General features: G+C 45.7%; 1 protein-coding gene across 1 annotated transcript in view; it reads right to left on the bottom strand.

The window, feature by feature from the left end:
* Positions 1–17572, bottom strand: part of LOC137438416 (BMP/retinoic acid-inducible neural-specific protein 2-like) — a 395787-nt gene that overhangs the window by 269102 nt on the left and 109113 nt on the right. The window contains exon 4 of the mRNA XM_068133537.2: positions 4764–4869. Coding sequence (XP_067989638.2) covers positions 4764–4869 — 106 coding nt within the window. The remainder of the gene's footprint in view (positions 1–4763; positions 4870–17572) is intronic.

The raw sequence follows: 17572 nt of genomic DNA, 5'->3' as shown, positions 1-17572 counted from the left end.
ATACTTTGCGTGGAACCCTATCGAATGCTTTCTCCAGATCAACAAACAGAAGAAACAACTTCTTCCTCTTCTCCATGTACTTCTCCTGCAACTGCCTCACAATAAAGAGCACGTCTGTCGTTCCTCTTCCTGGAATAAATCCAAACTGCATTTCGTCAATCTTCACTTTCTTCCTTCTCCTCCTCTGCAACACCCTTTCCAATACCTTCATTCCATGCTCCAATAACTTTATCACTCGATACGAGCCACAGTCCAGGGGGTCGCCTTTCCCCTTGCACAGAGGGACGATGGTACTCAGTTCCCAAGCCAATGGAATACGGCCTTCTTTCACCACCAGATTGCAGATCTCTGTCATTCTATTCACACCCCAACTTCCTGCTGCCTTCAACATATCTCCCACAACTCCCGTCGGCCCTTCCGCTTTTCTACTCTTCATTGCTTTTATCACTTCCTCAACTTCCTTCTCGGTTATCTTCTCTGCCGGTCCTAAAAGTGGGTTACTCTCTATGTTGCCGTCCCATTCATTCTCTGCATTCAACAGTATTTCCATATATCTCTTCCATCTTCCTTTAATTCCATCTGGGTCCACAATGATTTGTCCCACTTCATCCTTCAAGCAACTCACCCCCATCACATCACACCTCTCTTTCGCTATCTGCTTTGCAATCCTGAATACCACTCTCTGACCCTCTTCCAAATCCAAGCGTTCTCCAAACATTTTCCTACATGCCTCCTGCACCTTTGCTACCTCTTTCATTGCAGCCTTCTTGGCTGCCTTATAACTTTCATGCTCTGCCTTTTCTGGCCCCATACCCTTCGCCTTCTGCCACTCCTTGAACTTCTTCCTCTTCTCCTCAAGCTTCTTTCCAACTTCATCATCCCACCACCATGTTTCCGAGTGCCTCGGTGGTCCTTTTGTCCATCCACATACCTCACCAATGGCTCCCAACAGACTATCTTTCATTAACATCCAACCACTTTCAAGCTCAACCACATCATCCTCTACCATACTCAGCATCCCTTTTAATGCCTCCCAAACTGTCACCTCTTTCAACCTCCACACCTTCATTCTCGGTTGGTACTTCACCCGCCAAGCTCTCCTCGCAACTTTCACCCTTATGTCGCAGACAACCAAGTGGTGCTGTGAAACGGCCTCCTCCCCCGGGATCACCTTTGTGTCCCAGAGGTGTCCCCTATCTCGCCTACGCACCAGCAGGTAGTCATCGGTTGTCGTCGACCCACCTGACGTGTATGTAACAAGCTTATTATCTATCCTCTTTCTGGAACTGAGTATTACAAATCAACAAATCAGCTCCATCAGCAAACTCCAAAATCCTTTCACCTTCTCCATTTCTCACACCATATCCGTAACCCCCATGAACTCCCTCAAAACCGTCCATACTCCTTCCCACATGTCCATTTAGGTCTCCTCCTACCACAACAACTTCCTCATCTTTCACGTTTTCCATCAGCTTCTCTATCGCACACCAGAACTTGTCCTTCTCTTCATCGCTCCGACCAACCTGCGGAGCATATCCCGAGATGACGTTCACCAAGAGCTTTCCAATCATCATTCTCACCATCATCAACCTTTCACTCACTCTCGTCACACTCACCACTCTGTCTACAAACTCCTCAGAAAACATGACACAAACACCATGCACGCCTTCTGGGCACCCTTGCCACACAAACTTGTATTTCTGTCCCTGCCTACCCTTCACCATTCTCACACCACTTCCCTTCCATCTCGTCTCCTGCACACAACATATGTCCACTCTTCTTCTGACCAATACTTCCACCACTTCTCCTGATTTCCCTGTGTTTGTCCCTACATTCCATGTCCCAAACCTCAGAAACCGATCTCCACTTCGGGCATCAGACATTTTGTCGTCATAAATGGAGTGATTTCCACCCTTGCTTCGATCGGGTTCCCCACCTTGAGTTTTGACGAGAGGGAGTGGGGTCCCCCACGGGGTACTTCCGGCTGTACCCTGCCCATAGGTAGTTGTAATTGTCATGGTTTTCTTTTTGAGGCAATGCTTTTATGGCCGGATGCCCTTCCTGACACCAACCCTTTTAATCGCCTCTTACGACACGCAGGGATACGGTGTACCTATTCTAAACCGGGGTACACACCGGCTAAAAAATTACAAATAAATAATATCACCAATATTCCAAATAAATTACAAATAAATAATATCACCAATATTCCAAATAAATTACAAATAAATAATATCACCAATATTCCAAATAAATTACAAATAAACAATGTCACCAATATTACAAATAAATTACAAATAAATAATATCACCAATATTACAAACAAATTTGTACAAAATAATTGTTTGTATTACGATAGGTGTAAATCATGACAACACAGCAACTCAAGTTCAGTCATTATCCTCAGTTAATTAAAGCCCGTTCCTCTGTAGCGACGCGTGGTGAGGCGAGTGTAGCGAGTCGATCCAAGCTGATATTTATACTAGTTACACAATTATTTTTCTATCTCCTCCATCCCCATTTCCACTTTGTAGTCAGACATTATTTTAAAGTGCCTCTCCAGATCCTGTTTCCCAAAATCAATTTCAAAACTTTGAAATGCTATTCTTTGATGACTATGAATAAACATCAGATATAGTACAGCATGTTATGCCGGACACTCATTCCTAACCTCTGTTATTTCTGGAAAGGCTACTGAGTTGTCTATTTGCATATGCAGCCTGAATAATACAACAAAGTGACATTAGGGAGACATGTAAGATTTTCCCAAGCAACCACATTCCCATTACTCTCACCTAGGTTTGGCTTATGGTGACCAGTAGCCATGGTAAATAGCAAGCGGAAATACCACGCTGTAGGATTCGAGCAGGTCAATCCAGCTTGCATTTTTGAAAAGGTCAATCTGCCACCAAGGCAATCTCGATCGTCCCCGACGTGACGCTACAATGTGAGGTCAAATCATGGCAACCACTGCTTGGCGCTGCAGAAACGAGAACTTGGGCTTTGCCATGGCCTATGGAACAATCGGATAATTAAAGAAAAATCGTTTGGAATAACTGACGGCTTGAGAGCGAAGGGCATAGGGGTCAAATTTTGGAAGGGAGGTTTGGAGGATGGCAGGGGCCCACCGCCGCAAAGTTGGAAGCACCATGTAATGTCTTGTCGGTTTTCGGGCTTAACTGACATTGATATTGCGGCTGAGCGACAAGCAATGGGCCAGGCCGATGCCCATTTGGAGTGTGCATTTTGCTGCTGACATCTTCGTGATATTTGCACACTGAAATATGACTGCTTGAATCCAGTCTCTGCCAACTCTGCCATGACCTCTACCAGGCCTCTCCTCCTTGTCTGATTAATGTTCTGGCTGATATTTCTGCCTCGAAGCTGAAACTTTCTGTTTTTTAATGCTGCATTATGTTTATATTTGCCTCACTTTGTTTTAGATTTCAAATCTCAATCATCCACATTTACAGTGGCTTCTGGATGCTAAAACAGAACTTGCATTTCTTTGACAAAATGCAGCTGCCAATTCAAGTTGTTGTTGTTGTAGTTTAGCCCCAGACAGTTCTCTCCAACAAGCCTGCGGCACGGGGACAACCGATCACTCTCCCAGGAATGACCCAGATATCTCCCACATCCAGGATGTTGTACCCCACTTCCACAAAGTCAGGGCCATGCCAGAGTTAGAGGGAGATAGAGACAGAGAGATAGAGACAGAGACAGAGACAGACAGAGACAGAGCGAGAGAGGGCGAGAGCGAGAGAAAGCGAGAGAGAGCGAGAGAGAGCGAGAGAGAGCGAGAGAGAGTGAGAGCGAGAGAGAGCGAGAGAGAGCGAGAGAGAGAGAGCGAGAGAGAGCGAGCAAGAGAGCGAGCAAGAGAGCGAGAGAGAGAGAGAAAGAGAGCGAGAGAGAGAGCGAGAAAGAGAGCGAGAAAGAGAGCGAGAAAGAGAGAGAGAGCGAGAAAGAGTGCGAGAGAGAGCGAGAAAGAGAGAGAGCGAGAGAAAGAAAGAGAGCGAGAGGGGGCGAGAGCAAGTAAGAGAGCGAGAGAGAGAGAGCAAGAGAGAGCGAGAAAAGAGAAAGAGAGCGGGAGAGAGCGAGAAAGAGAGCGAGAGAGAGAGAGAGAGCGAGAAAGAGAGTGAGAAAGAGAGCGAGAGAGATAGCGAGAAAAAGAGTGAGAAAGAGAGCGAGAGAGAGCGAGAATGAGGGACAGAGAGTGAGAGAGAGAGAGTGAGAGAGAGCGAGAGAGAGAGAGCGAGAAAGAGAGTGAGAAAGAGAGCGAGAGAGAGAGCGAGAAAGAGAGTGAGAAAGAGAGCGAGAGAGAGCGAGAATGAGGGACAGAGAGCGAGAGAGAGAGAGTGAGAGAGAGCGAGAGAGAGAGAGCGAGAAAGAGAGTGAGAGAGAGCGAGAAAGAGAGCGAGAAAGAGAGCGAGAAAGAGAGCGAGAGAGAGCGAGAGAGAGAGGGGGCGAGAGAGAGAGCGATAAAGAGAGCGAGAGAGAGCGAGCATGAGGGACAGACAAAAGGGAAAGGGCCGGTCCATGGGGACCGATCAGTCCCCTGACCGTGACTGTGCTACCCTGACGCAACAGGGAAGAATGGGGAAGATTTACTCCCCGACTTGCGATGGAGGGGGGGGGGGGTACAACCACCACGAAGAGGAGTCCCCGATAGTTGCTGCCAATTCAAATAACGTTCATTTCAGGGATATTAAGTTAAGCCTGGGTGATACTAACAAGACTAAGCAGTTGAAAGTTAGTGATCTCACCGAGTAGTTGCACTTTGTTCTCTGGCGTTTGTACCAGCACGGAGTTTACCGCATCCAGGTTGTCATATGTTGAGCAGCCAAGAGGTCCAGTACGAGTCTCGATCACCTGCCGCGGAACACCAAAGGAGGGTTAGTTGTGATTACATTACAATATGAAGTACACACTACCAAACCAAGAAAAAATATTGACTGCGTTAGAATCATTACATGGGGTAATATATAAGTACCTGGGATGGGGTTGGGGGTTAGGGTTAGTGGTAACCCTCTTTTCAATTAAACTTTTACATGTATATACCACCTTTGGAGGCCATTTTTCACTGCAGAGCAGGGGTTGGCCTTTTTCGGGCACCGTGGTCCCCTTTTGGAAGCAATGTTTTATGGACCGGATGCCCTTCCTGTCGCCAACCCTGTTGGTCGCCTTTTGCGACACACCGGGAATTACCAGTGAACTGGTACTCAATTTGCCGACCTCGGAAGGATGACAGGCTGAGTCAACCCCCCTGGCGTTAATTCAGCGATCGACCGGGATTTGAACCCAGAATCCTAGGATCCCAAGCCGCACCCTATCCGCTAAGCCAACACCAGGCTAAACCTTTACATGTATGATCAATTTAATTTCAAACAGAGTAGATATAAACTTTAAAGTACAGAGCAGATCAGCTTGATGGATAATCTAGGCCGTCAGCTTGGAAAGCCATTTTTTCATGTGACAAGTCTGATTGCAGAATAACTAATGCCAGCGGGTGGTCCATCGAGCATCATGCCCCCCTCACCCAGGCTCTGTTGGCTGAGCTCTAATTAAATATCGTCACTTGATACGCCACCCGCAATTGTCCAGTCCTTACGAAAGACAAGGGTTTGATTAAAGCCATGGGTTGCTGCAGAGAAATGTAATTACATTATCCCCGCTCATTGAGGATGGGGAGAAGTGGGGATTTTGGTCGCTTTTTCTTTTCAAGGTCATAAAGGGGAAGCCAAGTAACCTATACCTTCATCTCCAGGCCTGCTTCTTCACTTTGCCTCCCACTGCAGTGAAGACTTTACTGAAGCACAAACTAACATGGGCAATGTCCTTTGTTTCATCTCATTTTACACTTGTACTTTGATATTTCCTCATTAGAAGGTCAATAAAGAAGTTTAATGATGATAAGACCAATGAGGGTTAAAGGGCAGGACATTATCAATGGTGAAGAGCTTTTTAATCTTACAGGTACACATGCAGGTAGAGAGAAAGGTTTGCAGATCATAAAAATGAAGTGGGTGCTTTATGTCTTGTGAAGAGATAAGAGGGAAGTGATAAGAAGCTGATGCAACATGTATACCAAAAAGTAAAGGATGCATCAATCAACACAATGTACTTTGAAACCGATGCGTCCTGGCAATCTTTACTCCTAATAGAGAATTTTATAGGTACAGCAGATTTTGCACAGGATATCAAAAGCATGCACACCTACTAGCTCCTACCATCAATGGCGACTCCGTCTCTATATACGAAACACAATTTGTTTGGCTTTCCAAATGAACAACTCACCCCCTCAAAGCTTCATCACCCCTCCACTTTCTACATCCCTACCCTCACACCACCCTCTCAATGCTTCCCCTGCACCTCAACAGCCTCTCTCTTACCCTGCCGCCACAAAGCCTCTCCGCCATCCTGCACCCTTCAAACGTCTCCTCCCCTGTTCCTAACTGTGTGGAGTTCAAACATCAGAGGTCCCCACTCCATTCTGACAGCTATTTCAATGCAGGCCACAGCCATTGAAAGTGGACATCACCCGTTCCACAATATCCTCCCCCAGGACGTCCTTGACTCCTTAGTTTCTCTCCCCAGCTCCTCCAGTTTGATAGGCCTGAACTCCACCCTGGCGGCGGCCTTGCACCTTATATCAATGATTCAACTTTTCACTGCCCTTGTACTGATCTTACACCTCCCAACCCCCAGGAGTACTTGTGGCAGTGACTTCCCCTCTGCTCCTACCTCTGATTCATCTGTGTGTTGTAACATCCTCCTAACAGTGACGACTCCATTTACATCTCTCTCAGACAACATTGACGGACTTTACACCACTCATCCTAACTCTCTCTTTCTCAGATGTGGCAGCAATTTCAATAATCACCATGCAAATTGGCTCGGTGGTGGTACCTCTCTCACCAGCATGGCACTTCAGCAAAGGCCTTCTGTGACCCCATGGGACTGACTCAATGTGTGAACTTTCCCACCAGGATTTCTCCCATTGGACATTCCTCCCTTCTGCACTATGTAATGACAGACTTCCCTGCAAATGTCTGCTGCTCTTCCCCTGCTCCAATTGATCCAATTCATCATGCGCTTGCAAGAGTCAACATAAACTAGCAATTCTCAGAGCTGCCTCAACGATGGTGAGTTGGGCACTCCACTCAAGCACATTGGCAGATACTGCAAGCAGCCATCTCACCAAAGGACTGATATTCCTCCCATATCTATCGCCCCTGATATAAACTCAGCCTGGGAGTTCTTCCACATAAAGCTGCTCTCTGTTATGCACAGATCCATCCCATCTCATCTTCAGTTATCATTCCCTTCATCCCACCCATGGTGCACTGAATCATGTTCTTAGGCAGCTGCTCTGAAACAACTTGCTTTCCTTTCCTGGAATGCAAACCCCACTGAAGACGATCTCAGCTCATTACACAATGAGTGTATCCATTCTCAGGACAGCCAGGAAACAACATCTGTCCAACCTCAAGAATGAAGATTAAAAGTTGTCTGCCTCTTTTAAAACTTGGTGGCAGCTTTGTCTGTCTCTGGAATGTGCTCTTCCTCCATCCATTTCCTCCCCTCAGGTGACGAAACTCCTCCCCTCAGGTGACGAAAGCCCTCCCCTCAGGTGACGAAACTCCTCCCATCAGGTAACGAAACTCCTCCCCTCAGGTGACGAAACTCCTCCCCTCAGGTGACGAAACTCCTCCCCTCAGGTGACGAAACTCCTCCCCTCAGGTGACGAAACTCCTCCCCTCAGGTGACGAAACTCCTCCCCTCAGGTGACGAAACTTCTCCCCTCAGGTGACGAAACTCCTCCCCTCATGTGACAAAACCTCTCCCCTCAGGTGACGAAACTCCTCCCCTCAGGTGACGAAACTCCTCCCCTCACTTTATGGACAACGCCGCTCTGAAACTTCTTCTTCTCTCTCTGCAAGGCCTCACCAGCACCTCACCCGGAGTGTACTATTATGAATTTGGGGTAGGGGGAATATCTAGATTTAGGTAGATCTGCATAGGTAGGTGTCCGGCTGTCACGATAGAAGAACCATCTTGATGTACAGTAAGTCAGGGACCTGTAGCCCGAATGTCGGAGTAAGCTGCGTATCTGTGTCCCGGCCACGAGGGGGCGGGGCTTGGTAACTAGAATTAGGGAATATGCTAACTCCATTGTGTGTCGTTCCCTCTGGGAACATCCCGGTGTCCCTTGTAGCAATGCACTCTTATAGACACTTAGATAGGCCCTTAGTGCACCACATTAATTAAATCTCCCCCCTTACAATGACTGACCATAAGAACTGACCGGAAGAAACAGGCAGGAAGCGGCCGTGCAGTGGTACACCATGGCTTTCACATTGAGCTCAGGCAGGCTGGGAGCCACGCCCAGGAGAACTAGTGATTGGCCAGTGGAGGGGCGAGCAACAAGCAGGGCACTGATTGGCAGAGTAGGGGAGGATGTGTGATTGGTCAAAGGAAGGGCAGAGAGCTTCCCCGTGATTGGAGAGTAAAGAAGGACTTGTGGTTGGCCACCAACCAATGGCATGCTCGGCCAATGGGAGGGGATGGATGAGATCAGAAGATTTGGGAAGGTTGGAAGGGACGCACTGGTTGGAGGGGAAGCGAGCTGACGTCAGAAGACCGCCAGTAAAACCACTTGCTCGCCGGCATTTTGAGTTCTTCCCTTGGCCTTCTCCGATACTGGATTCGTCCTGCCCGAACCTCCCTTCTGCCCGTGATTTTCGTATTCGTTTGCACCTCTTCCCTGTTTGCCTTTCATTTCCGGTTGTACCTCTTCCATTACGATCCGAATTTGCCTGCTGGATGAAAGACGATGGAACGACAATTGTGCGAGCGGGGCCTGCCGGGTGGCGTGCGCTGATTAGCGGAGCACACAAACGGAGCGGACTGAGGCCTCCTTCCCGCCAAGCATGGAGCCACGTCCGGACGCGCGTTTGGGGCCTGGATGACAGCAGACAGATAAGACGCACGACATTCCACAACACGACGAGGCATTTATTTTATTCATCTTCTCCCATTGTTTCGTTTCTGAAGTCTGGTGTGGGGACGTCCCAATTTAGGATTTAGTTTCTTCCGTCGCGTTTCCTTGTTATCGGTTCCACTAATAAATATTTATTGTTGTACATAATTCCGTGTTCGTGTGAAGTTAATAATTTTCAGGGAGAAGACATCGTCGGGGCTGAAAAGGTAAGCCGCAGCATTTTTCCCCAATCCCCCTGCTCGTGTGTCGATCCGCCATCAATTGGAAACGCCTCCATTAAATCTCGATTGCATCCGTGGTGACGCTCGGTGTTAACTGGGCAAACCACAGGACAGTACAAAAGGGTTTCCATACAGGTCCTTCGCGTTAACCCTTGGCTATTTATTGAACAACACATCACCATTCGTATGATGCACATTTAAACAGGACAATGCTTACGCTAACATTCCCCGACTTAATACATCAAAATGGCTAAACTACCAGAACATGGATCTATTTTCCCTCCTCCGCCATGCTGTTGTCATTTCCCTTTTCTCTGTTGTTACCTGTGTTATGTTTGTCCTGGTTTGTTATGTATCATAGCTCTTCCACTTGCCTAGGCCATATAAAAAATTTTTTTTAAATCGCCCCATTCAAACAAAGGCCCACATTTGTAGATTCGACATTTGCGGTATTTTTCAGGAACGTATCCCTTGTGAACGTCGGCTTCCGACTGTACTGCGTATATGTTTAGGGAAGGAGCATGCACACAAAAAAGAATGTGCAGGTAAACTCTGCTCTGTGCGTGATCAGTGGCTGCCTATGACCGACATAATCTCACAACCTACCTATGTTGGCAGGTATGCTGAGCTGAGCAACGTACCCAACCACTGCATCACAGAAACCTGGGATAATTGCCTGGAGAATGACTCAAGAACCGCAGGCCCTTCATCAGAGGAGCTCAAGCCATCATCCAATCAAACGACAGGCATGGATGACAACAGTGGCTGGTCCTCAATGAGCGGAGAAGGAGCTTTCATCTCCCACCAGGCTTTCAACATCTACCTGTTGGTAGATTGTAACAAATTCTGCCAATCTCTATTACGTCTACTAACTCCCTCCTTCCACGTGAGGAGTGGTGTCGCCAATGCTCTTTGGATGGGTGTAGTTCGGCACTTCAACGATTGCTGGAACCTGTCCGACAATGCAGCTTATGATTGTGGTGAGATATACAGACAGCAGACCACTTGGTGGAAGAGTACCGCATACGGACCCTTAATTGATTTGATTACACTATTGGTTACAAAGTACACCGTTTCACGTAACATGAAAGGTTGAAGAAATATAATCAATTTGGCATAAAATCCAAAGACGTGTTCTCGAGATATTACATTACACAGCCAATGATGAAGCACTCACTACCGCTGCCCTTTCCCTCACCCTTCCCTCCTCAGCTACGTTCACACGTCCTTAAGGGACCCCGCGAGGCCCACACACTACCAGGGAACACTTACACCAAATAATGTGTTCAAAATTATACAGAGAATGCTCCACTTTGACCTTGTTATGTATGAGTAAAGTGGAGAATATTCGAGATGCTCAAGTTAACCAACACAATAACATTGGTTTGAATTTGTGATTTAACATTAACTGCGGTTGCCATTTTTTTCTTGCCCACATTTGACAACAGGATTTTCGTGCCAGTCGGGAACAATTGTCGCTCTGTTGGAGTACTTTGTCAAAAGGCCCTCCAAGACCGTGGGAAACTGTGCGATGAATAGCACCGGATGATTTTATAAAACAGAATCAAGAAAAGCTGCGACACACGAACAACAACAACACATGTCAACTTTAGCTCTTTGTGTGATTTGGGGAAACGATCTAATCATCGTCTTATGATGTGCTTCGTGGATGAATGTCAATTTTACAATTAATTTTTTTTTTAAACTTCAAAAGAGGGCTTACAGTGAATGTGGAAGAGAACAGGAAACAGCATTATTCATACAGCACATCACCTGTCCCAGTAGGTGATCATAGCAAATGCTGAACAATAAGAGTGAAGATTATACAGTAATGAAAACAGACAAAGGAAGAAGAAAAGAGTCAAAAGTAGAATTGTCAGCATTTGGTTGAGCGCGTATCTCCGCCAGGCTGAACAGTATATGGTTTGCATCCCACTCATAGACCGGATCTGGATTCGGACCTGAACCAAAATCGAATCGGCTTCTTCTTTGTCACCTACCCAACTAATCGACCAAATTCCGTTCGAATCCGACCAAAACTTTTTGAGATATCGTGCTATATATCATTTTAGACCCCAAATCCTCTCAATGGTGAATCCAAATCCTCTAAAATCCTCTCGATGGAAGAACATTCTCTCAATGGTGAAAAATCATTGAAACAATATTATTCTCTGATCCGTATCCGGATCTGTATGTTCACCAAAATGGAATGAATTCGTCCTTATAACACACCAGACGTGTCCACCAAATTTGGGCCGAATTCGTTCGAATTTTTTTTTGAGATATCCTGCTCACAGACAGACAGCCAAACAAACAGATAGGCATGAAAACATAACCTCCATACATCTACACTCGGTGGCACAGGTAATTATGTTCAGGATAAAACTAGAACAGCACTCTTCGACGTCACCATGTCGACCGATATGCCTCCAGCCACATTATTACATCATTATAATACTTGTACCAAGTTTGCTTTAAATCCATTCAGCTGTTCTCAATGTTATCACATTTTTACCTGACATGACCTCTGACCTTTGACTTATTGACCCCCAAAATCTACTCAGTTAATCTTTACATCATTATACATAACTGTACCAAGTTTGAATTAGATCCCTTTAGCCATTCTCAAGTAATAGACCTAATACAGACTTTGACCTTTAACCTCAGGACCCCAAAATGTAATCAGTTAATGTTTACATCATGATACATATTCGTACCAAGTTTTATTTTAAATCCCTTCAGCTGTTCACAAGTTATCACATTTTTACATGACATGACCTCTGACCATTGACCCATTCACCCCAAATTCTAATCAGTTCATCTTTACATCATTATACATACCTGTACCAAGTTTGAATTAGATCACTTCAGCCGTTCTCAAGTTACATACCTATTACAGACTTTGACCTTTGACCCTTGACCCCAAAGTCTAATGAGTTCATCTTTACATCATTATACATACCTGTACTAAGTTTGAATTAGATCACTTCAGCTGTTCTCAAGTTATAGACATATTACAGACTTTGACCTTTGACCTTTTGACCACAAATTCTAACAAGTTCATCTTTACATCATTCTACATAAGTGTGCGACATTTGGTCATAATCCCATCAATGCTTCACAAGTTATTGCGGTAAGAGGATTTTTACCTAACATGACCTCTGACCTTTAACTGTGTGCCCCCAAAATTTAATCAGTTCATCTTTACCTCATTATGCATACCTGCACCAAATTTGATTAAGATCCCTTCAGCCGTTCTCAAGTTATCCTGGTAACGAAAACCTCTCACGGACGGACAGACGGACAGATAACCTGAAAACATAATGCCTCTGGCGACTTCGTCAACGGAGGCTTAACTATGTCAAAACAAAACAGAAAAAATCACACAAAAATGGAAGGATTTGGATTGGACTGTTTAGCATTCCCATGATCTGAATCCTTTACTCAGATGTTGGGAATTCAGCTTCACAACATACAGGTATCACCTAATCAATAATATCAAATATTATATATGTTTTGTCTGTTGTCTACCAATTTAATTGTAACACAGGTAAAAGTACACCAATGCCTCATAATTTCCTTGTGTTGCAGGTGATTTACGTTCAAGCTACGGAATGGGAATGCGATCAATGTAAAAAAGTTAATGGAAAAATGTTTTATCTCTCCGACTCTCTTGAAAATCCTCTGTATCTCTTTGCTGACGACTCCACTCTCTGCCGCTCCATTCCTCATCCCTCAGATCGGCAGTCTGCAGCCTCCTCACTCTCTGCAGACCTGGACAAAATCAGACTGGTCAAACAAGTGGAACATGTCTTTCAATCCTGACAAATCTCACACTCTTACGATGTCTCTCCGAAAAGACCGACTGGACAACCCTCCCATCTACCTTTTCAACAATCCTCTCCAAGAAGTTCTGTCACTCAAGCTTTTGGGTCTCACTATCTGCCATGATCTTTCTTGGGAAAACCACATTTCAAATCTGGCCTCCAAAGCCAGTCGCCGACTGGGCATCCTCCGTCATGCGAAGTCCTTCCTTGGCACACCTGAGCTCCTCACCACGTACAAGGCTTTCATCCGCAGCTCAATGGAATACTGTTCCCCCCTCTGTGCTGATGCTCCTGCCTCACACCTTGCTCGGCTTCACGCTGTTGAGGCCAAAGCTTTCAGAATCATTGGAATCTCCTGCGATGTAGTCAACTCCGAGGGCCTTTCACTCACTCACCGCAGGCAGGTTGGTGGTCTTTCCGTCTTCTACAGACTGCTCTCTGGCCTTGCCCCCCCCCCCCCCCCAGCTCTGTCTGTGCTCTGTCCCCCAAATATTCCCAAATATTCCTACAGGTCGCACAAGATCTGCCAGCAACCCTCTTCCGGTGAAATTGCCAAAATCAAGGCTCTCTGCTCACCTTCACTCTTTCATTCCTCTTTACTCCAGCACCTGGAACAAACTCCCCCACTCTCTTCAATCCCACTCCTCCCTCCAGGTCTTTAAAACAGCTGTTCACCACCATCTCTTATCTTTCCCCATCCAAAACTTTGATCTTTTCTATCCCCGTTAATTCACATCAGAACCACTTGTTTTGAAATACCGACTTCTTTGCTGGAAGTTCTAGCAGTGTGCATGTGTTTTTTTTTTTTTTTACCTCTCCAACACCCCCCCCCCCCCCCCCTCCCATGCCTCCTTGCCCCAAGCCCTCTCCCTCCCACAGATCTCCCAATGTCCCTGTTCTCTGCTGTTGTACTTGTGTGCTTCCCTCTCTCTCCCCATCTTGTTCCCGCTCCCTTTATTATATGTTTTGTGTGCCCGGTTTTTTAATGTGATTAATGTTAGCTCTTACACGAGCCTCGATATTGTATCCCAAAAAAAAACAAATAATTATAATAATTTCAGGTTGGGATTCCAAAACATATGAATCTTGCATTTACTCCAGGCCCACATGATCCTGAGGAGTGGAAAGAAAAGTTTCCTTTCGTTTTTAGTTATTTATCTTTGAGGCATTGTTTATGTTTCATGGAGGTTATATCAGCATCACCATTATGTCTGATTTTTGGTAGCAATAGTTTGCTTTTAAACAAAACCAACATTTGGAACTGCATTTAAGGAGCAGGATGTATTGAAAATTGTGAAAGAACAAGATGAGATAAAGTAAACTAGTTACAGGAAGGCATGATGGCAAGAAGAAAAACAAGTGGATGACAACATAATGGTATTATGGCTCGAGATGGTAGAAGGATTGCTAAATGGCCTGCGAATGATATAAAGATGTTCTCAGCTATGCTTAAGGCCTGGAGAGATCAATTGGGACACGGAATGTAAGGTTCAACATGGACGAAAGAAAATATGACATCAGTGTTGATTTGGTAATTGCAAAGCGCACAATAGTTGATGCTGTTATTGAAGATGTATTACTCTGGAGAAAAAGAAGCAGTTACAACACCCTCAGAAAGTATTCACACCCCATCACTTTTTCACATTTTGTTGTGTTAGAGCCTGAATTTAAAATGGATTAAATTGAGATATTTTATCACATAATACCCAATAATATCAAAGTGGAAACGTGTTTTTAGAAAATGAAACAATATAATTGAACATGAAAAGCTGAAATGCCTTGAGTGAATAAGTATTCAATCCCGTTGCTATGACACTCCAAATTGAGGTCAGGTGCATCCAATTTCCTTTGATCGTCCTTGAGATGTCTCTACAACTTGATTGGAGTCCACCTGTAGCCAATTCAATTGCATTAGAAAGACATGATTTAGAAAGAAACACACCTTTCTATACAAGGTCCCACATTTGAGGATGCATGCCAGAGCAGAAACTCTACCATGAACTCCAAGGAACTGTCCGGAGAACTCTGACGTAGAATTGTGAGGAGGCAAAGATCAGGGGGAAGGGTTTGAGACAACTTATAGAGTGTTAAAAGTTCCGAAGAGCACAGTGAGCTTCATCATTAGGAAATGGAAAAGAATATGGAACTACCCTGTCTTTTCCTAGAACTGGCCGTCCAACCAAACTGAGAAACTGGGCAAGGACTTTGGTCAGGGAGGTGACCAAGAACCCAATGACCACTCATGTCAGAACTAGAGTTCCTTGGCTGAGATGGAAGAACCTGCCAGACAGGCAACAGTCTCTGCAGCACTTCACAAATCTATGCTTTATGGGAGAGTGGTCAGACAGAAGCCATTGCTGAGAAAAAGTCACGAGCATGAGGCAAAAGATTCTGTGGTGTGATTGGATGAAAATTTAACTCTTTGGCCTCAATGCAAAGAGCTACGTCTGGCAGAAACCTGACAGCTCATGACCATCTAACACCTTCCCTACCCTGAAGCATAGTGGTAGCAGCATCATGCGATGGGGATGGTTTTCAGCAGCAGGGACTGGGAGACTTGTGACGATAGAGCAAACAATGAATGGAGCCAAATGCAGGCAAATCCTTGCGGAGAACCTGCTCCAGAGTACAAAAGACCTTAGACCACGGCGAAGATTTACATTCCAACAGGACAACAAACTTAAGCACACACCCAAAGCAACACTAGAATGGCTTCAGAACTAGAACGTGAAAGTCCTTGAGTGGCCCAGCCAAAGACCAGACTTGAATCCCGTTGAGAATCTGTGGAAAGACTTGAAGATTGTTGTTCACCAACGCTCCCCATCCAATTTGACAGAGCTTGAGCAAATCTGCAAGAAGGAATGGGAGAAACTCCCCAAATCTAGATGTGCAAAGCTGATACAGACATAGCCAAGAAGACTCGAAGCTCTAATCGCTGCCAAAGGCGCGTCTACGAAATATTCACTCAGGGGGTTCAATACTTATTGACTCAAGACATTTCAGGTTTTCATTTTTAATTATTTTGTAAGAATTTCTAAAAAAAAACTCCACTTTGACATTATGGGCTATTATGTGTAGATGAGAGAAAAAAATCTCAATGCAATCCATTTTAAATTCAGGCTGTAACCCAACAAAATGTGAAAAAAGTCAAGGGGTGTAAATACTTCCTGAAGGAACTGTTGGTGATATAAAAAGCTGTGACTCGACCAGAAGAAAACCATTTGGAACAGTGAAAGACTATCAACCTGTCAGCTAAGAGGAGTGGCAAGAGCTGTGCTGCAGCTTTTGCAGGGAATAATGGAGTAAGCTTGAAACAGTAACTCTCTAACTCTAACACCAAAGATTGTGAGGTAACGTGCTGACGATTACAGCCTATAAAGGAAGAGTGCGTCTCACGGTACTGAATAAAAATAAAATACTTTCCGATACCATGATGGCCTGATGAGAGATAAGAATAATATAAAAATAATAGTAACTAGAACTGCCACTTTAAAACTGCTGGCAGTGATGACCGGTTTACTCGCACCCACTTTTGATACAACCCCACTTTTGATACAACCCCACTTTTGATACAACCCCACTTTTGAGACAACCCCTTTTGATACAACCCCACTTTTGATACAACCCCACTTTTGATACAACTCCACTTTTGATACAACTCCACTTTCATTGGATATGCTTTGACACAACCCCCTTGGATACAACCCCGATACACACACACACACACACACACACACGCGCACACACACACACACACACACACACACACACACACACACACACACACAGACACACATCCCCCCTACCCCCACACGCACCCCGCCCCCTACACGCACACCCCTCCAAACACACACACACACACCATCCCGCCCCCCCCCACACACACACACACATCCCCCCTACCCCCACACGCACCCCGCCCCCTACACGCACACCCCTCCAAACACACACACACCAACCCTCCCCCCACACACACACACATCCCCCCCCACACCCCCACAGACATCCACACCCCCACAGACATCCACACACACGCACATCCACACACACACACACACACACACACACACACACACACACACACACACACACACACATTCCCCCTCCCCCACACGCACACCCTCCACACATACACACACACACACACACACACACCACGCCCTCCACACACACACACACATACACACAAATCCCTCCCCCACCCACACACACACATACACACACATCCCCCCTACACACACACACACACACACACACACACACACACACACACACACACACACACACACACACACACACACACACACACACACACCCACCCAAACACACACACACACACACACACACTCACACATCCACACACACACACACACACACACACACACACCCCTCCCCCCACACACACACCCCTCCAAACACACACACACACCCACACACACACACACACACACACACACACACACACACACACACACATATCCACCCTCCCCCCTACCCCCCACCCCAAACACACACACACACAC

This window comes from Myxine glutinosa, chromosome 13 (assembly GCF_964187855.1).
Source record: "Myxine glutinosa chromosome 13, kmMyxGlut1.1, whole genome shotgun sequence".
In the NCBI taxonomy this organism is placed as follows: domain Eukaryota; kingdom Metazoa; phylum Chordata; class Myxini; order Myxiniformes; family Myxinidae; genus Myxine; species Myxine glutinosa.
This window is presented reverse-complemented; position numbering and strand designations above follow the sequence as displayed.